At 33.5% G+C, this 19,224-nt stretch overlaps 2 protein-coding genes across 2 annotated transcripts; both read right to left on the bottom strand.

Annotated features, from left to right (window-relative positions):
• Nucleotides 1-1,998: 1,998 nt before the first annotated feature.
• On the bottom strand, nt 1,999-3,665 carry LOC18599968 (phenylacetaldehyde synthase-like). Its single transcript, XM_007030182.3, has one exon. The coding sequence runs from the start codon at nt 3,645-3,647 to the stop codon at nt 2,178-2,180; it is 1,470 nt and encodes a 489-aa protein (XP_007030244.3). The 5' UTR covers nt 3,648-3,665; the 3' UTR covers nt 1,999-2,177.
• A 13,105-nt stretch (nt 3,666-16,770) lies between these two features.
• LOC18599967 (phenylacetaldehyde synthase-like) lies at nt 16,771-18,389 on the bottom strand. The gene has a single exon (XM_007030181.3). It carries the CDS (start codon nt 18,365-18,367, stop codon nt 16,898-16,900), a length of 1,470 nt encoding a protein of 489 aa, XP_007030243.3. The 5' UTR covers nt 18,368-18,389; the 3' UTR covers nt 16,771-16,897.
• Between the last annotated feature and the right edge of the window lie 835 nt (nt 18,390-19,224).

The raw sequence follows: 19,224 nt of genomic DNA, 5'->3' as shown, positions 1-19,224 counted from the left end.
ACCCTTATAAGAATCTCTAAGCTTTCTTAAGCTTAGTAAATCCCTTAGAGTGCCTTGCACACTTTAATCAATCAATAAATGAAGAAAAGATGGAGTACAATTGATTACCTAGCTGATCTAAGGTGTACAAAGTTAAGCTCAACACTTTTACAAAGGATGGGAGTGAACAAGTGTAAAGAGAAGGTTTTTCATCTTTTAAATACAAAATTACTTTGGATAGCTTCTCTCTATGATTTTTGACTGTTAAAAAGGCTCTAAATACTTGAAAATTCACTTCTATCGTTAGAGACATAAACTAGCTGTTTCTAACTGTTATTTATCCTTTTGTGCTTAAATTCAAATGTGCAGACATCTTTCATTAACTGGTTAACAGCAAGCTTTAACCGATTAGGCCTTCTCTGACTTGCACACTTATTCTCTATGTTAACCAATTAATGACAGTTTTAACTAATTAAGAATTTTCTGTTTTCAAGGACCTTCTAACATTGTTTTTGGCTAGCCTTCTTTCAAACGATTAATTCTCCTTTTAACTGATTGAAGCTTCTCTCCATTCATCCTTAACTGAATAAATTGGGCTCCAACCAATTAAGAATTCTTCAACTTTAAATCTTTGTTTTGTCTTCTTTGATAGTCATCAATATTTTGAATTTGAATTTTGACGCTTTTTAACACTTTAACTTTGACCTTTAACCAGTTAACTCATTTCCTTTAACTAATTAAAAGGCTTCTGTTTTGCATCTAGCTCCTACTTAACTGATTAAACTTTGTGTTAACCAGTTAAGACCTTTCTGTCTGTTCTTAGTTTAGCGCCTAGAATTGTTTTAATTGATGAAAGATTTATGTTTTTTTTGAAAAGTAATTAAAGATTTATATTAATCGATTAACACTAATCTGTTTTAATTAAAGCTCTTTCTTCTTTGCTTGTTTAACCAATTAACCCATCTTGCAACTAAACAAGCATCTTGACTTGCTTTCAAATACCAAATACCCCCTTAATTAATGCATTTAGTTTTCTTTAAAGATTTGCAATAGAATATTTATAACATCCACAGTAGCTAAACAAGATATACAATATCTACAATAGCTAAATAAGATAAATTGAATATCCACAATAATTAGCACATAATATTCAACAAAACCATAACTAAGCATCACACATATAAATTAAACATGAAGACCTATCAAACTTTATTTAACTTAGTATTCCTTCTCTCTTTTTTTGTCATCATTAAAAATGATATTCAAAACCCTTCTTTAATGAGTGCATCAAGATTTTCTTTTAATCTTTAAATTAGACTTTAATGAATGAGAATCATAAACACTTATACATTTAAGCCATTAAAGCTTATAGATATAGTTCAATAACTTTAAGAGTCAAGCTTGTAACTATGTAAGAACAAATGTATAAGAGTTAAATAATTTCAAGAACTCGTTAAGGATCACTCAAATAATATTCAAGCAAATTTGATCATTTTGTCATAATTAAAACTATAATAATTTTAAAACTAACATTCTAGAAATTAGGTGTATTTGTTACGTATGACCTATATTTTTCTCATATGTTAAAAATAATATTGTAAATACCAAATTCTCTCTTTTTTTTTTAATTTTCGATTCAATTGGAATTTGTATACAAGTTGGTTATGGTTTAGTAAGTTCTCATCCTTAATTATTTTTCATAAATTTTTTTTGACTAATTAGACTGATCTACAATTAATAATGATAATTTTTGGTGGTACAGAAAATGGAAAATCTAATTTGAATGATTATTCTATACACCGTTTGTGTGGAGGTTTTAAACTTTCGTAAGCATGATTAGAGTAGCGTTACATATCTTTTACTTGTCATATTAACTTATTAATTTTTAAATATATCTTAATGGAATATGTGGCAATCTTCTAATCATATTGGTTGAGTTTAAATAATTTCTCATCTAATTTAAGTGCTTGTTTAAATGCTTTTTCCCCTTGCATTTTAATATGTATTAAAATTGTAAAATTAAGCTAAAAATATATATTATTTATTAATATAATAATTTTTTCAAGCCAGACCGAATCCAAAAATTCATGACCAAACCCAAACATAATCGGGCAGATAACCTGACCTGTGAACACCACTGATCAACAAGTAATTACATTTAGATTTAGAACCATTTCTTCATTTATTTGTTCGTTAATCTACTCCATTAATAAACCTTGAGCTTTTTCTTGAATGAGTTTCCACAAAGCATCCACGTGGCGTTCTTCAGTCATAGTTGTCCCAATCGCACAACGAATGACATAAATCCCACCCACAACTGCATGAGTCATGAAAGCTCTCCCGCTTGAATTTATGGCCTCCAGCAGTCTAGAGTTCAATTCTAAGCCTTCAAGCTCTTGCTTGGGCTTAAGCCTGAAGCAAACCAATGCAAACTTTCTCGGCACCACTATGTCAAACCTGTCATCTTTAGCCACGAATGCCTCAAACCGCTCGGCCATGCTGATATCGCTGCGAATGTGGTACACCAGGTTAGCCAGGCCATGCCTGCGGATCACAATCCAAAGCTTCAAAGCCCTGAATCGTCTACTCAATGCGACTTGCCAATCTTTATAGTCCAACACAGCTTTGAATTCACTAGCCTTGTTTCTTAAAATTTCAGGATCAGTTGACAATGAATCCACTAAGAGCCTGGGTTCCGTAATCCACAAACAACAACAATCCATGTTAGTGAGAAACCATTTATGTGGATTCATGCTGACGGAGTTGGCAAGTTCAACTCCATCAAGGAAATGCCTGAGCTCGGGGCAAATGCAGGCACTTCCTGCATAAGCTGCATCAATGTGGAGCCAAAGCTTGTATTCCCTGGCAACTTGGCCTAATTCTGCAATGGGATCAATAGCTCCACAGGCTGTTGTCCCAATGGTTGCACATAAGAACAATGGCACCAAACCTGATTTGATATCATGTTCAATAGCCAAACGAACTTGGTCAGATGACATTGAGAACCCTGTTGATAAGGATGTTTCGATGAACCGAAAATTTGATGGTGGAATGCCTACTAATTTAGCAGCTTTTTGGAAAGTGAAATGCGTTTGATCAGATGCATAAACCATTAATTTGGTTATATTTTCCCAACCACCAAGTTCTTTCAAGGCCTTGTCTCTCGCTGCAGCCAAAGTGCAAACTGCAGCCTCACATGTGCTACCGTGCAAGACTCCACCACCAGTTCCAGAGAACAAAAACGAAGATGGTAGCTTAAGCAGTTTGCCCATCCAATCCAAGACAATGGATTCAAGTTCTGTGGCAGCAGGAGATGAAATCCAGTTGAAGCCAACCACATTAAAACCGGAGCAAAGCATCTCTCCAAGAAAACCAGCAGTGCTAGCGTTTGCTTGGAAATAGGCAAAGAAGTTAGGACTTTGCCAATGAGTAAGGCCTGGTATGATGCAATCATTGACATCTTTGAGTATATCTTCCAGTGATTCAGGGCAATAAGGGGCAGAGTCGGGCAACTTTGCTGACAAGTAACCAGGCTCAACGCCGCTTTGAACTGGGTATTCCTCAATGTTTTTGTAGTAGTCAGCAATGAAATCAATCACTGCTTTGGACTCATTTGTGAAGCTAGTTGGCTCAAGGGGGAGGAAAGTTTTTCTAGAGGCACTGCTCATTTGTCAAAATGCAGAAATTGAAATTGTTTGTTTATTTCAATGGTATTCTGGCCAGCAGGCCAAGGGTTTATATATAGCAAAAGAAGAGAGAGCACGTACATGGTGTATAAATAGCGCATGGTCTAGATTCCTTGTTATTGGTAGCCCACAAGCGAACATAGGGCATTAGCGTGACAGCCCAACCTGTCTTTGGATTACGTAAAAGACAAGGGAATATGAGATAACCTTCCCCTAGTTGGAGTATCACATGCAACGATAACCTTATATTTTCACTTGTAAAGCCGTCGCATACGTAAAGGACATATAACATAGACATACAGCAAAACTTAAGATAAGGAGTAATAGCAGAGCATTAATACCTTCAATATTGTCAAGCATGAAATCTCCCAAAGACCATTGCCTTGATCTGATTGGTTAATGAAATTTCGCAAAGATCATTGCCTTGATCTGATTAGTCAATGAAATCTGCCAAAGATCATTGCCTTGATCTGATTAGTCCTTAAATCATCTCTCAAATCTTCCCTATAACTTCTACAACCATTATACAAAAACTGGTCATCACAAACCTTTATATATATCAGTGTAAATAGCAATGCTTGATAATACAAAAAATACATTTCTTTATAGCATACACAACCGCACAACGGAAGAGTCTAAAAAACACATGCACAAAAGAGAAAAACATGCACTATTCAAATAAAGGGTTGTCTCTTTATACAAAAAGTTATCTTAACTAAAAGGTTATATTACATAGTATGACATAGTATAACTATTGGATTGTAGGTGTGTTTTTTATGTGAATAGTTATGTCTCTTAATAAAGTGACACGTTGGGAAAACATCTCTAAATCCAAAGTTATGAGATAGCAAGAAAAACACTACAACTCAAAAGCTTGAATATGAAAAGTTATCTTTTCATATTGTAGCTCAAAGATTATATCTTATAAAATGAATAATTGTTCTTTTCAAAAATGATTATTGAAATAATACTTGTATCTTGCAAAATGCAAAGGTATCTTTAAGACAAAGAGGTGTCTTGATGAAAAGGTTATGCCTTTGAGAAATGACACTTGCAAGTCTATATGAAGGACTTGTTGTCAATCATTTTAACACACCAAAAACTAATAAGACAAGAATAGAAAAATCAAGAGAAATATAAGTATTATAGTTTGAAAATTAACATAAACACTTAAGTTTCCATCAATTGGCAAAAAAATCCAAATTCCTTACAATCTACTTATTGCAAAAAGTAAACTTTAAGGTTGAATAACTTTACAAATCCTCGGATGTATCTAGCGGTCTACTCTCGTAAAATGTAAAGACGAATTTAGACATTAACTTCATTGTATTTTTAACGCTATTCGTAAAATTTCCATTTGTATACCATGTGTCGAGAGGAAAATAAGTCTTAAAAATAATGTTTATTGAAAGGCACATCTTGAAGTCAATTTTATCAGTTCTTTAAATTTTAGCTAATCCTCATTTACACCAACATTAATTTCTAAAGTGGTTAATCGAATAACCTAATTGAACTTGAGGTTTATCTCATGGTTGAGCTACACATTCCTACAAAGTTAAAACTTGAGAATATCTCTTTAAAAAATTACCTAATAAAAAAAAAGTGAATGGCTTAACAAGATACCTACCTTACAAAACATCAATGCTAAAAACTTGTACAAATAAATAATACAATGTAGCACAAAAAATATTACATTTGGTGACATATTCAATCTAAACCTTACATTACAAATAAAATTTGATTTTGTGAAGGTACCACGTTACCTGTGGTATTATATGTTGGCTCCAAAAAAAATGCTAGAAGGGGGGTGAATAGCATTAAAATATTTTAAAGGAAACTCTTAAGTCTATAAAACTATTAAACAATTTTGGAACGAAAAGTTTAAAACTTGTTAAAGTTGAAAGACACTAAGTAAAGAAAAAGTTAAGAGAAGTGGACAAAACATAATATTTATAGTGATTCAGTCCACTTGATCTACATCCAATACTTTGATCTTTCCAATCAAAGATTTTCAACCCAACTTTGCTAAAACTAGTGAAATTAACAACTTTCACCAAGCTTTTTACAATGTGAGCTTCTAACTCAAGTTTTAAACCCTTACAACAATCTCTTAGCTTTCTTAAGCTTAGTAAATCCCTTAGAGTACCTTGCACACTGTAATCAATCAAGAAATGAAGAAAAGATGGAGTACAATTGATCACCTAACTGATCTAAGATGTACAAAGTTAAGCTTGACACGTTTACATAGGATGAAAGTGAACAAGTGTAAAGAGAAGGTTTTTCATCTTTTAAGCTCTAAATCACTTTGGATAGCTTATCTATGTGATTTTTAACTATTGGAAAGGCTTTAAATACTTGAAAAATCACTTCTATTGTTGGAGACAAAAACTACCTGTTTTTAACTGTTATTTATCCTTTTGTCCTTAAATTCAAATGTGTAGACAATGCTTCATTAACCGGTTAAAAGTAGGCTTTAACCGATTAAAAGCAGGCTTTAATCGATTAAAAGCAGGCTTTAACCAATTAAGCCTTCTCTGATTTGCATACTGCTTCTTTATATTAACCAATTAACGGCAATTTTAACTGATTAAGAATTTTTTGTTTTCAAGCACCTTCAAGCACTGTTTTTAGCTAGCCTCCTTTCAATTGATTAATACTCCTTTTAATTGATTGAAGCTTCTTTCCATTCATCCTTCACTAATTAAAATGGGCTTCAACCAATTAAAAATACTTCTACTTTAAATCTTTTGGTTTGGCTCCTTGGACGATCATCGATATTTTGAATTTGAATTTTGACGTTTTTTAACACTTTAACTAGTTAACTCATTTCCTTTAATTAATTAAAAGGCTTTTGTTTTGCATTTAGCTCCCGCTTAACTGATTAAACCTTGTGTTAACCAGTTAAGACCTTTCTGTTTGACCTTAGTGTAGTGCCCAGAATTGCTTTAATTGATTAAGGATTTATGTTAATCGGTTAAGACTAATCTGTCTTAATTAAAGCTCTTTCTTCTTTGCTTGTTTGACCAATTAACCCATCTTGCAACTAAACATGCATCTTGACTTGCTTTCAAATACCAAATACCCCCTTTGTTAATGCATCTAGTTTTCTTTAAAGATTTGCAATAAAATATTTATAACATCCATAGTAGCTAAACAAGATATACAATATCTACAGTAGCTAAGTAAGATATATTGGATATCCATAATAATTAGCACATAATATTCAACAAAATCATAACTAAGCATCACACACATAAATTAAACATGAAGGCTTATCAAACTTTATTTAACTTAGTCTTCCTTCTCTCTTTTTTTGTCATAACTAAAACAGATATTCAAAACTCCTCCTTAATGAGTGCATCAAGATTTTCTTTTAATCTTTGAATTAGACTTTAATGAATGAGAATCATAAACACTCATACATTTAAGCCATTAAAGCTTATAGATATAGCTCAATAACTTCAAGAGTCAAGCTTGTAACTATGTAAGAACAAATGTATGAGAGTTAAATCATTTCAAGAACTTGTCAAGGATCACTCAAATAATGTTCAAGCAAATTTGATCATTTTGTCATAATTAAAACTATAATAATTTTAAAGCTAACATTCTAGAAATTAGGTGTATATGTTACATATGACCTATATTTTTCTCATATGTTAAAAATAATATTGCAAATACCAAATTCTCTCATTTTTTTTAATTTTCGATTCAATGGAATTTTTATACAAGTTGGTTATGGTTTAGTAAGTTCTCATCCTTAATTATTTTTTATAAAATTTTTTTGACTAATTAGACTGATCTACAATTAATAATGATAATTTTTGGTGGTACAGAAAATGTGTCACGACCCGGAACTCCCATCGGGCCCGTGACAATCGCCGCGACGTCCCGATAGACACTCATTACCTTGAATGCCGATCGAAACCCTGCAAGGCTTAGCATCAGCTTCCGCATCTTCCCGGTGAGCGACAGTTATTAAATCTTGCATTTCAAGAAATCATAAGTCGTTTCCAAATCAAAACAATAAAATATTATTTTCTGGCTCACAGGGGCATTTTCATCATTTTTCTTCGATAATACCGAAACTCGCCAAAAACATGGTGTAAAAGCTAAATATGTTCATACATATTTTAAATCAAATAACTAAAGTATAAAACTACTTTTACAATGACACGTGGGCCCCTAACTAACCAATAAGATGCGAGTCTGTGGACCTATAATTTTGACAATGCAAGGCTAACTGAATTCCTTGATGCAGTTGGCTATCTCGAACCTAAAATGTGGGGAATTGAGGGTGGTGAGATTATAAAATCCCAGTAAGTAAACAAACACCATCTAAACTATCTAAAGGCGAGTAAATTGAGATAATTAAAAAATAATTAACTTCAGCAAATTTTTCACATCACGAATATTCATTTCAACCAAATAATCAATATGGCTCGTGAATTACTCAAAACTTGGCTCATGCCAAATCCTGTACTCGGTGACACCTGGACCAGGGGTATCCAACCGAGTCCGCAAAGGTTGTTAAAAATTCAGATTTCGCATAAATCATATTTTTATTTTGAAACATAGTCGTTCCTTAGCGTTGGCTGAGTCTCACTCTCACGCGGTGGTCCACATGAAGTGCACTAAAAAAGCCCACCTCAGAAGATACTTTACGCGCCTCTACGACCGAGGTGAGAATATAAAGGGGTTTACCGTGCCCCTCTAATAGGCTGGCCCACGGAATCGCCCACCACTGCAGTAGCTAATCTTTTATCTACCACCTGATTTATAAAATCTTTTTCTGCATGATATGGTAATTTATCGCAACCTAGCCTCTCAAGGCTAAATACACAATACAAATAATTATAACACCAAAATCAGTTTAGCCATTCATGCTCATTTATTGTCATAAGCCATTCAATTTAAAATACAATTTTTTTACAACACAAGCAGGCAGTCTCCAATTACTCTATTTTAAAAACCAGTATTCTATTTTTCAAAAAATTTATAAAATCATTTTATAAAATCACAATTTCTCTTAATACATAGCAATTTACCATTTAAACCCATTTTTCATAAAATCACACAATTGTATAAAACTACTCTAGAAAATTAAGACGATAATAAGTTTATTCACAGTTTTTGAAAATTAAATTCGGGTACTCCAACTATTACCCTTCGGGTGCGATTTCTTTGGCCTTGCCAGAGGATTCGCCACCTTGACAAATTGTACAATTAAAAGGTTTACTACTTTGGTACCAAACCAAAATAAACTAATTTATACTACTAATGCATGATATGAAGTGCAAAATGTCTAAATTTTGCCTAAACGTGATGTTTGCCTATTTCGGTTTTTTACCCGATAAATCGATATACGTGTCTGTTTAACTCCAAATTAATTTTTTTCAATTTTTATACCTCAATTGCATCCAAATTGACTTAATGTTCCTTAGTGTGGTGCAAATTATCAGTCTCAGTAACAAATTACGAAAATACCCCTAGTGGGTAAAAATTCGTAGTTTTGCTCCGAAAATTTCCATTATTTTTTTGGGCTCATACTTCATCATTATTCATCATAATTTCTCAAATAAACATCAAGATCAGCAGCCAATATTCCCCTAGAAACTTCGGCATAATGGGTTTCAATGGGAGAAAATTATTTCTCTAGCTTATTTGTGCTATATTTCAATATAACCTAACTAAAATCACTTACTTCAATTAAAATCAACCAAAACTCAAGTTCAAAACTCATCCATGGAGGTTTGGCCAGCATGGGTGTCCATACCCACTTTCTAATTTTGCATGAAAATGAGAAAAAAATGCATGGGTAGTGAAAATCACAAGGAAAATCAATGAAATTTACCTTTTTAATGCTTGATTTCTTGATTTCTCTTTATTTTTCCCAAATTTTTTCAGCTAGGGTTCTTATTTCTTTTCCCCCTTTTTCTCTCCTGGTTTGGACAGCTGAAGAAGATGAGAATTCTGGAATTTTGACATTTTTAAAGGCTAAAATAATATAATATTATTTTATTTATTTTTTTTTGTTTTATTAATTCCTTAAATTCTAGCCATCCATTTATTTCCAAATTTTCACCATACACTTGTCCCACATATCCATAGCTTAGATAAAATTCTCAGACTTATCCAAAGTCTTGGTGGAGTAATTTTTGAAAATTACACTTTTACCCCCGTAAAAGTCAAAAATTACATTTTTACCCCAAAAACTGAAAAATTACCCATAGACATATTTTTCATCCCTTATACTCATACCATTCTCCAATTTGTCAAATTTAACCTAAATTCACTCAAAATCTCAAAATTTGTTTGTGGGTGGAAAAATTACGATTTTACCCATACACTCCAAAAATCACCGAAATTAAACTTTTTCACTGTGAAACTCTCAAATTATACTCCAATACTCAAATCATACTCCAATAAGTTAAATGGGGCCAAAAAAATCATTTCTCAAAATTTTCATTTTGTCCCCAAGTGGCAAATGACCATTTTACCCCTAGATAGTGAAAGTTTCGGTTTGACTCCAAATTGCTCCTCGAACTCCGAATTACTATTTTGAGTCATCCCTGAACTGTGAAACTCTTTAAAATTCCTATTTGAACTAGTTCAAGGCTTAATCGACTTAATGATACCATTAGGGGCAATATCGTCTTTTAACGATTCCTCGAACTTCCTAAACATGCAAACATTCTATTGAGCATGTAAATGACGTCATAATTATTTTATAGAATAGGATTTGACAACACTACCCCCCTTAAAATAAAATTTTATCTTCAAAATTTCACTTATCAAACTCAAAGAAAAGGTGGGATATTTTCTTCCATTATTTCCACATACTTCTTCTTTATCTCACAGGTATGAAATATCAATCTTCTTAATCATATTAATCCATCTCGTACAGCTTAACCATGCTATAGATCATATTTCCTTGATATTATCTCCTTGACTATTTCCTAGAGTCTTTTATGTTCACATAGTTCAATTTCTGATAAAATTTCTTATCATGGTACTACATACATCACTCATCATATATTAAGTTTGAATCTTAATTCACTAAAAATCATTCTTCATTTTAGTTGATCACAATATCAACCCCACATATGTGTATATGCCTTATAATCCCATTTATGCTTCCAAGATCTACCTTGATTTGATCATTGAATACGATGCAATATCATAATTTCTCAAAGTCATCCTTTTGTCCTTAATCATCTTTCATGCCTCTATATTACCTTGTATCTTTCTTGCATTACGATATTGATTTGCCACTTAAGACTCAAACTCATTTGAATCATGTATACCTCAAGCATTTTCGAATTCCAATTTCCATAATGTATTAGGAAAATTGCATTATCTAACTTCGTTTTCAAGGTTAACTTCTATCATCCTTTGTTCTACTCTTTCATATAAATATAACATCATTTTTTCTTAACCAATTTACAAATTGTACCTGAAATTGTAAAACTTGAAACTAGATTCTTCTCAAGTATTTTTCAATATTAATATGAATATCACTTTCAACTTACAGCTTCCTTTTTATAATCACATAACTTAGTGTTTGCTTTCATGAAATCCGTAGCAAAACTCTTCTTGAGTATTTCATTGGGAATATCTATCTAAGACTTATGTCTCACAGCATACGATCACTTAACTTGTGACTTAGCCGTTAGGCTCCTCAACAAGTTTTAAAATCACACATCTTATACTCATCTCGTATAATGTATAATTCTTCCTCAAAGGTATTTAAATATTCTTGAAACACCAAATCACTTATTTGCTCTTTCATACTCCAAGTATATCATTTCCATAAAGGTATACCCAACTACTCATATTTTAATTTATCTCTAAGAGTTTCTAGCATGTCACCTAGTTTACTTGTGTTGTTACTAATCCTTTCCTTTCAACAAAGTCAAGACAAGATCAGTATATTCTCATAACAATATTCTATATCAACTCATTTGCTATATCATTATTGAAATCTTTATTTACATTTTTCCTCACTTGGTATTGACATCTCTTATCAGTAACTCATACATTCATCTAACCTTTCGCTCGCTTCCTCATTAGTCTTTAACAAGACTTAATCTCTTATCTTCCTTATTTCTTAAGATTTGACTTCAGTCATCATATTATTCATCTTAACACTCCCCATGTTAATTTGTTTTTTATGTAACCATCTCAAAAACTCTCTAACTTTTCTTTCTCTTACATGCCAATATATAAGGCAATAAAGAAACTTTACAATTTCACTCATCATCAGTCAATAAATCCCACTTTAGAATACTCTTACCATATTGTATAGTAACTTCACCATATAGTATCACGGCACTCTGTTCCTCTTTTCTACTATCATGCATACTCCATAAAATTTAATTAGAAGATTCACGTACCTTAACTAATGCTAATTCCATTTAATCATATCTTAAATACTCCAAACTTGTAAATTACAACTCCAAGTGTATGTCCATATATTGATAATCCTTATATATTTCATGAAAGCTACAACTTACAAACTAGCTTTCTATCATATGCACACTATTAGAACATTAACTTCAACATGTTTAATTCTCCTTTGGTGATATGTTAAGATCATTCCTGGATACATTTTCATATTAACATTGATATGCCTTTACCATAGCATTTAGTGCAAATTTGATGAAGAAATTGTCTCCAAATAACCTATAAATACATAATTATCAAATTGTATTCCACTAAACGTCAAGATCTTGACTTTATTCATCAATAATCAATCACATTTATTAAGTGAATAATTTACTTAGTTATTACACCTTGCCTTTGCAATCATAAGATCAAAGTTGTCCTAAACTTAGGATGCAGAAGTTCTCTCTCTTAGAGTATATACGAACATCAACATTTTCTAAATTCTTTGCTTTGGGGAGATCACCTTTAAGATTGATCATTCGTATTATAGGCCACACTTTGAACCGAATTAACTTTTAAATTGATCTTTTAAGTAATTCGTATATCAATCTCAATTATAGAACTTCAAATGGCACTTAGACTAGATTCGACATTTCCAAGTCGTTTAACCTCAACCTGCCAATTCCACATCTAGTCCTTTAGTCCCTTGGCTCCTCCTTACTATGCATAGCTAAGTTCAAGCTCATCCTTAGAGTAAATTTGTTTACTAACTTCTTACTTCATGACCACACATCAATTATAGTAATCATTAGTACTTACTCTCGAGTTAGTTTACGTGCTTATATCCATGAACTATAATAGATCTAATCAATTTTTAAAATCTCACAATCGCTTAATTGAAATTAACACCACTTTTATATGGGCATAACATGCTCAATTAACATAGTGTTCTTATCTTCATGCACATATGTATGAATTTACTCTTACCTCAATGCTTAATTTATACACTCCACCAAATGAATAAATTTCACGGCCTATTTGTTCAACTCCAAATTTCTCCATCCATAATCAGAGGGATATATCATTTCATTAACAGTATTCGTTTAAGATCTCTCTAACACTGGCTTGTGTCACGGGTAGCATTTTAAACCCGAACGACAACCCTATTTACGACCTTTGCATGACATTAACAAGGAAGTGAATTACTGGGAACAGGAGTTCCTATAGCTCCCATAAGATCTATAAGAAAAACCACAACAAGTCTAAACAACTCCAAATTCTATATGCAGATGCACGTATTCTATTCTACCTAACCTGACTTAACTTGACTAACTTAACTTAACTTGACTAACTTAATTTAACTTAACTTGGGCCACGCAGTGTCAGTGTGGATTTCTTAAAACAACTTTAAAACCAAAAACTTTAAAATCCAAAGCTTTAAAATCAAAATCTTTGATCTTTAAACCATGCTCTGATACCACTTAAATTGTCACGACCCGAAACTCCCATCGGGCCCGTGACAACTGCCGCGACGTCCCGATAGACACTCATTACCCCGAATGCCGATTGGAACCCCGCAAGGCTTAGCATCAGCTTCCGCATCTCCCCGGTGAGCGATAGTTATTAAATCTTGCATTTCAAGAAATCATAAGTCGTTTCTAAATCAAAATAATAAAATATTATTTTCTAGCTCACAGGGGCATTTTTGTCATTTTTATTCGATAATACCGAAACTCGCTAAAAACATGGTGTAAATGCTAAATATGTTCATACATATTTTAAATCAAATAACTAAAGTATAAAATTACTTTTACAATAACACGTGGGCCCCAAACTAACCAATAAAATGCGAGTCTGTGGACCTATAATTTTGACAATGCAAGGCTAATTGAAGTCCTTGATGCAATCGACTATCTACCGGCTATCATGAACCTAAAATGTGGGGAATTGAGGGTGGTGAGATTATAAAATCACAGTAAGTAAACAAACACCATCTAAACTATCTAAAGGCGAGTAAATTGAGATAATTAAAAAATAATTAACTTCAGCAAATTTTTCACATCACGAATATTCATTTCAACCAAATAATCAATATGGCTCGTGAATTACTCAAAACTTGACTCATGCCAAATCCTGTACTCGGTGACACCTGGACCAGAGGTATCCAACCGAGTCCGCTAAGGCTGTTAAAAATTCAGATTTCGCATAAATCATATTTTTATTTTGAAACATAGTTGTTCCCTGGCGTTGGCTGAGTCTCACTCTCACGCGGTGGTCCACGTGAAGTGCACTCAAAAAGCCCACCTCAGGAGATACCCTACGCGCCTCTACGACCGAGGTGAGAATATAAAGGAGTTTACCGTGCCCCTCTAATAAGCTAGCCCATGGAACCGCCCACCACTGCAGTAGCTAATCTTTTATCTACCACCTTATTTATAAAATCTTTTTCTGCATGACATGGCAATTTATCGCAACCTAGCCTCTCAAGGCTAAATACACAATACAAATAATTCTAACATTAAAATCAGTTTAGCCATTCATGCTCATTTATTGTCATAAGCCATTCAATTTAAAATATAATTTTTTTACAACACAAGTAGGCAGTCTCCAATTACTCTATTTTCAAAACCAGTATTCGATTTTTCAGAAAATTTATAAAATCATTTTATAAAATCACAATTTCTCTTAAAACATAGCAATTTACCATTTAAACTCATTTTTCATAAAATCACACAATTGTATAAAACTACTCTAGATAATTAAGACGATAATAAGTTTACTCATAATTTCTGAAAATTAAATTCGGGTACTCCAACTATTACTCCTCGGGTGCGATTTCTTTGCCCTTACCAGAGGATTCGCCACCTTGACAAATTGCACAATTAAGAGGTTTACTACTTTGGTACCAAACCAAAATAAACTAATTTATACTACTAATGCATGATATGAAGTGCAAAATGTCTAAATTTTGCCTAAACGCGATGTTTGCCTATTTCGGTCTTTTACCCGATAAATCGATATACGTGTCCGTTTAACTCCAAATTAATTTTTTTCAATTTCTATACCTCAATTGCATCCAAATTGACTTAATGTTCCTCAGTGTGGTGCAAATTATCAATCCCAGTAGCAAATTACGAAAATACCCCTAGTGGGTAAAAATTCATATTTTTGCTCCGAAAATTTCTATTATTTTTTTAAGCTCATAATTCATCATTATTCATCATAATTTCTCAAATAAACATCAAGATCAGCAGCCAATATTCCCCTAAAAACTTCGGCATAATGGGTTTCAATGGGAGAAAATTATTTCTCTAGCTTATTTTTGCTATATTTCAATATAACCTAACTAAAATCACTTAATTCAATTAAAATCAACCAAAACTCAAGTTCAAAACTCATCCATGGAGGTTTGGCCAGCATGGGTGTCTATACCCACTTTCTAATTTTGCATGGAAATGAGAAAAAAATGCATGGGTAGTGAAATCACAAGGAAAATCAATGAAATTTACCTTTTTAATGCTTGATTTCTTGATTTCTCTTGATTTTTCCCAAATTTTTTCAGCTAGGGTTCTTATTTCTTTTCCCCCTTTTTCTCTCCTGGTTTGGACAGCTGAAGAAGATGAGAATTCTGGAATTTTGACATTTTTAAAGGCTAAAATAATATAATATTATTTTATTTATTTTTTTTGTTTTATTAATTTCTTAAATTCTAGCCATCCTTTTATTTCCAAATTTTGACCATACACTTGTCCCACATATCCATAGCTTAGATAAAATTCTCAGACTTATCCAAAGTCTTGGTGGAGTAATTTTTGAAATTTACACTTTTACCCCCGTAAAAGTCAAAAATTACATTTTTATCCCAAAAATTGAAAAATTGCCCATAGACATATTTTTCATCCCTTATACTCATACCATGCTCCAATTTGTCAAATTTGATGTAAATTCTTTCAAAATCTCAAATTTTGTCCGTGGATGGAAAAATTACGATTTTACCCCTACACTCCAAAAATCACCGGAATTAAACTTTTTCACTGCGAAACTCTCAAATTGCACTCCAATACTCAAATCATACTCCAATAAGTTAAATGGGGCCAAAAAAATCATTTCTCAAAATTCTCATTTTGTCCCAAGTAGCAAATGACCATTTTACCCCTAGATAGTGAAAGTTTCGGTTTGACTCCAAATTGCTCCTCGAACTCCGAATTACCATTTTGAGTCATCCCCGAGCTGTGAAACTTTTAATTTCACCTTAAAATTCCTATTTGAACTAGTTCAAGGCTTAATCGACTTAATGGTACCATTAGGGGCAATATCGTCTTTTAACGATTTCTCGAACTTCCTAAACATGCAAACATTTTATTGAGCATGTAAATGACGTCGTAATTATTTTATAGAATAGGATTTGACAAAATGAAAAATCTAATTTGAACGATTATTCTATACACCGTTTGTGTGGAGGTTTTAAATTTTCGCAAGCATGGTTAGAGTAGCGTTACATATATTTTTACTTGTCATATTAACTTATTAATTTTTTAATATATCTTAATGGAATATGTGGCAATCTTCTAATCATATTGGTTGAGTTTAAATAATTTCTCATCTAATTTAAGTGCTTGTTTAAATGCTTTTTCCCCTTACATTTTAATATGTATTAAAATTGTAAAATTAAGCTAAAAATATATATTATTTATTAATATAATAATTTTCTCAAGCCAGACCGAATCCAAAAATTCATGACCAAACCCAAACATAATCGGGCAGATAACCTGACCTGTGAACACCACTGATCAACAAGTAATTACATTTAGATTTAGAACCCTTTCTTCATTTATTTGTTAGTTAATCTACTCCATTAATAAACCTTGAGCTTTTTCTTGAATGAGTTTCCACAAAGCATCCACGTGGCGTTCTTCAGTCATAGTTGTCCCAATCGCACAGCGAATGACATAAATCCCACCCACAACTGCATGAGTCATGAAAGCTCTCCCGCTTGAATTTATGGCCTCCAGCAGTCTACAGTTCAATTCTGCGCCTTCAAGCTCTTGCTTGGGCTTAAGCCTGAAGCAAACCAATGCAAACTTTCTCGGCACCACTATCTCAAACCTGTCATCTTTAGCCACGAATGCCTCAAACCGCTTGGCCATGCTGATATCGCTGCGAATGTGGTACACCAGGTTAGCCAGGCCATGCCTGCGGATCACAATCCAAAGCTTCAAAGCCCTGAATCGTCTACTCAATGCGACTTGCCAATCTTTATAGTCCAACACAGCTTTGAATTCACTAGCCTTGTTTCTTAAAATTTCAGGATCAGTTGACAATGAATCCACTAAGAACCTGGGTTCCTTAATCCACAAACAACAACAATCCATGTTAGTGAGAAACCATTTATGTGGATTCATGCTGACGGAGTTGGCAAGTTCAACTCCATCAAGGAAATGCCTGAGCTCGGGGCAAATGCAGGCACTTCCTGCATAAGCTGCATCAATGTGGAGCCAAAGCTTGTATTCCCTGGCAACTTTGCCTAATTCTGCAATGGGATCAATAGCTCCACAGGCTGTTGTCCCAATGGTTGCACATAAGAACAATGGCACCAAACCTGATTTGATATCATGTTCAATAGCCAAACGAACTTGGTCAGATGACATTGAGAACCCTGTTGATAAGGATGTTTCGATGAACCGAAAATTTGATGGTGGAATGCCTACTAATTTAGCAGCTTTTTGGAAAGTGAAATGCGTTTGATCAGATGCATAAACCATTAATTTGGTTATATTTTCCCAACCACCAAGTTCTTTCAAGGCCTTGTCTCTCGCTGCAGCCAAAGTGCAAACTGCAGCCTCACATGTGCTACCGTGCAAGACTCCACCACCAGTTCCAGAGAACAAAAACGAAGATGGTAGCTTAAGCAGTTTGCCCATCCAATCCAAGACAATGGATTCAAGTTCTGTGGCAGCAGGAGATGAAATCCAGTTGAAGCCAACCACATTAAAACCGGAGCAAAGCATCTCTCCAAGAAAACCAGCAGTGCTAGCGTTTGCTTGGAAATAGGCAAAGAAGTTAGGACTTTGCCAATGAGTAAGGCCTGGTATGATGCAATCATTGACATCTTTGAGTATATCTTCCAGTGATTCAGGGCAATAAGGGGCAGAGTTGGGCAACTTTGCTGACAAGTAACCAGGCTCAACGCTGCTTTGAACTGGGTATTCCTCAATGTTTTTGTAGTAGTCAGCAATGAAATCAATCACTGCTTTGGACTCATTTGTGAAGCTAGTTGGCTCAAGGGGGAGGAAAGTTTTTCTAGAGGCACTGCCCATTTGTCAAAATGCGGAAATTGAAATTGTTTTTTGATTTCAACGGTATTCTGGCCAGCAGGCCAATGTTTTATATATAGCAAAAGAAGAGGGAGCCTAGACAATCATGTGATAAACGTGCATGGTGTATACAGCAAAAAACCCAGGTTCTTTGGTGTTGGTGGCCAACAGGCCAGCATAGGGCATTAATGTGACCACCCAGTACCCACCCTCTCTTTGATTTACGGAAAGGACAGGGGAATAGGAAGGAGATAACCTTCCCCTAGTTGGAGTATCACATGCAATGATGACCTTATATTTTGACTTGTAAAGTCGTCACATACACAACCACACAAGAAAAACGTCTGAAAAAAACACATGCAAACAAGAGAAAAACATGCGTGGAATTGGCAATGAAATAAAGACATGGCCAAAATTTCAGGGTCCTACAAGATACCGTAATGCTGAGAGCTGCAGTTCGGCATTCCCTCCGGTGCTTTCCCGTAACATGGGGAGCAAAAGCGGTGTAATCAAAGTTACTCGTGAGAGTCAATTCATTTGCCCAACAATCAATAAGATGGAAGGACGTCTCACCAAACAAGAAAGGCAAGAATTGTTGCACACTGAAAAAGTTGAAAGCCAACACTGTCCGTACATATTCTATGGACAAGTTTAAATGTTAAAAATCAGTTTTTTTTTGTTATTTTTTGGTGAGAGGTTCAAATGAAATTTTTTAATAGAGAATACTTACATTAATTATTAAATAGAATGCTCTAGTATAAAATCAAATATCTTATTATTTTTCCCAAATCAAATATCCATTTTTTTTAATTTGATGGTATTGTGTTGTGTTCAATAATTTTTCTATTCTTCTCTATTCT

This window comes from Theobroma cacao, chromosome 5, assembly GCF_053813885.1.
Source record: "Theobroma cacao isolate CCN51 chromosome 5, ASM5381388v1, whole genome shotgun sequence".
Classification (NCBI taxonomy): Eukaryota; Viridiplantae; Streptophyta; class Magnoliopsida; order Malvales; family Malvaceae; genus Theobroma; species Theobroma cacao.
The sequence above is the reverse complement of the archived record's forward strand: the minus strand, read 5'-3'. Positions and strand labels throughout refer to the sequence as shown.

Bases quoted from the DNA above. Each gene is read 5' to 3' on its own strand.
- LOC18599968 (XM_007030182.3), bottom strand. From the start codon at position 3,647: ATGAGCAGTGCCTCTAGAAAAACTTTCCTCCCCCTTGAGCCAACTAGC.
- LOC18599967 (XM_007030181.3), bottom strand. From the start codon at position 18,367: ATGGGCAGTGCCTCTAGAAAAACTTTCCTCCCCCTTGAGCCAACTAGC.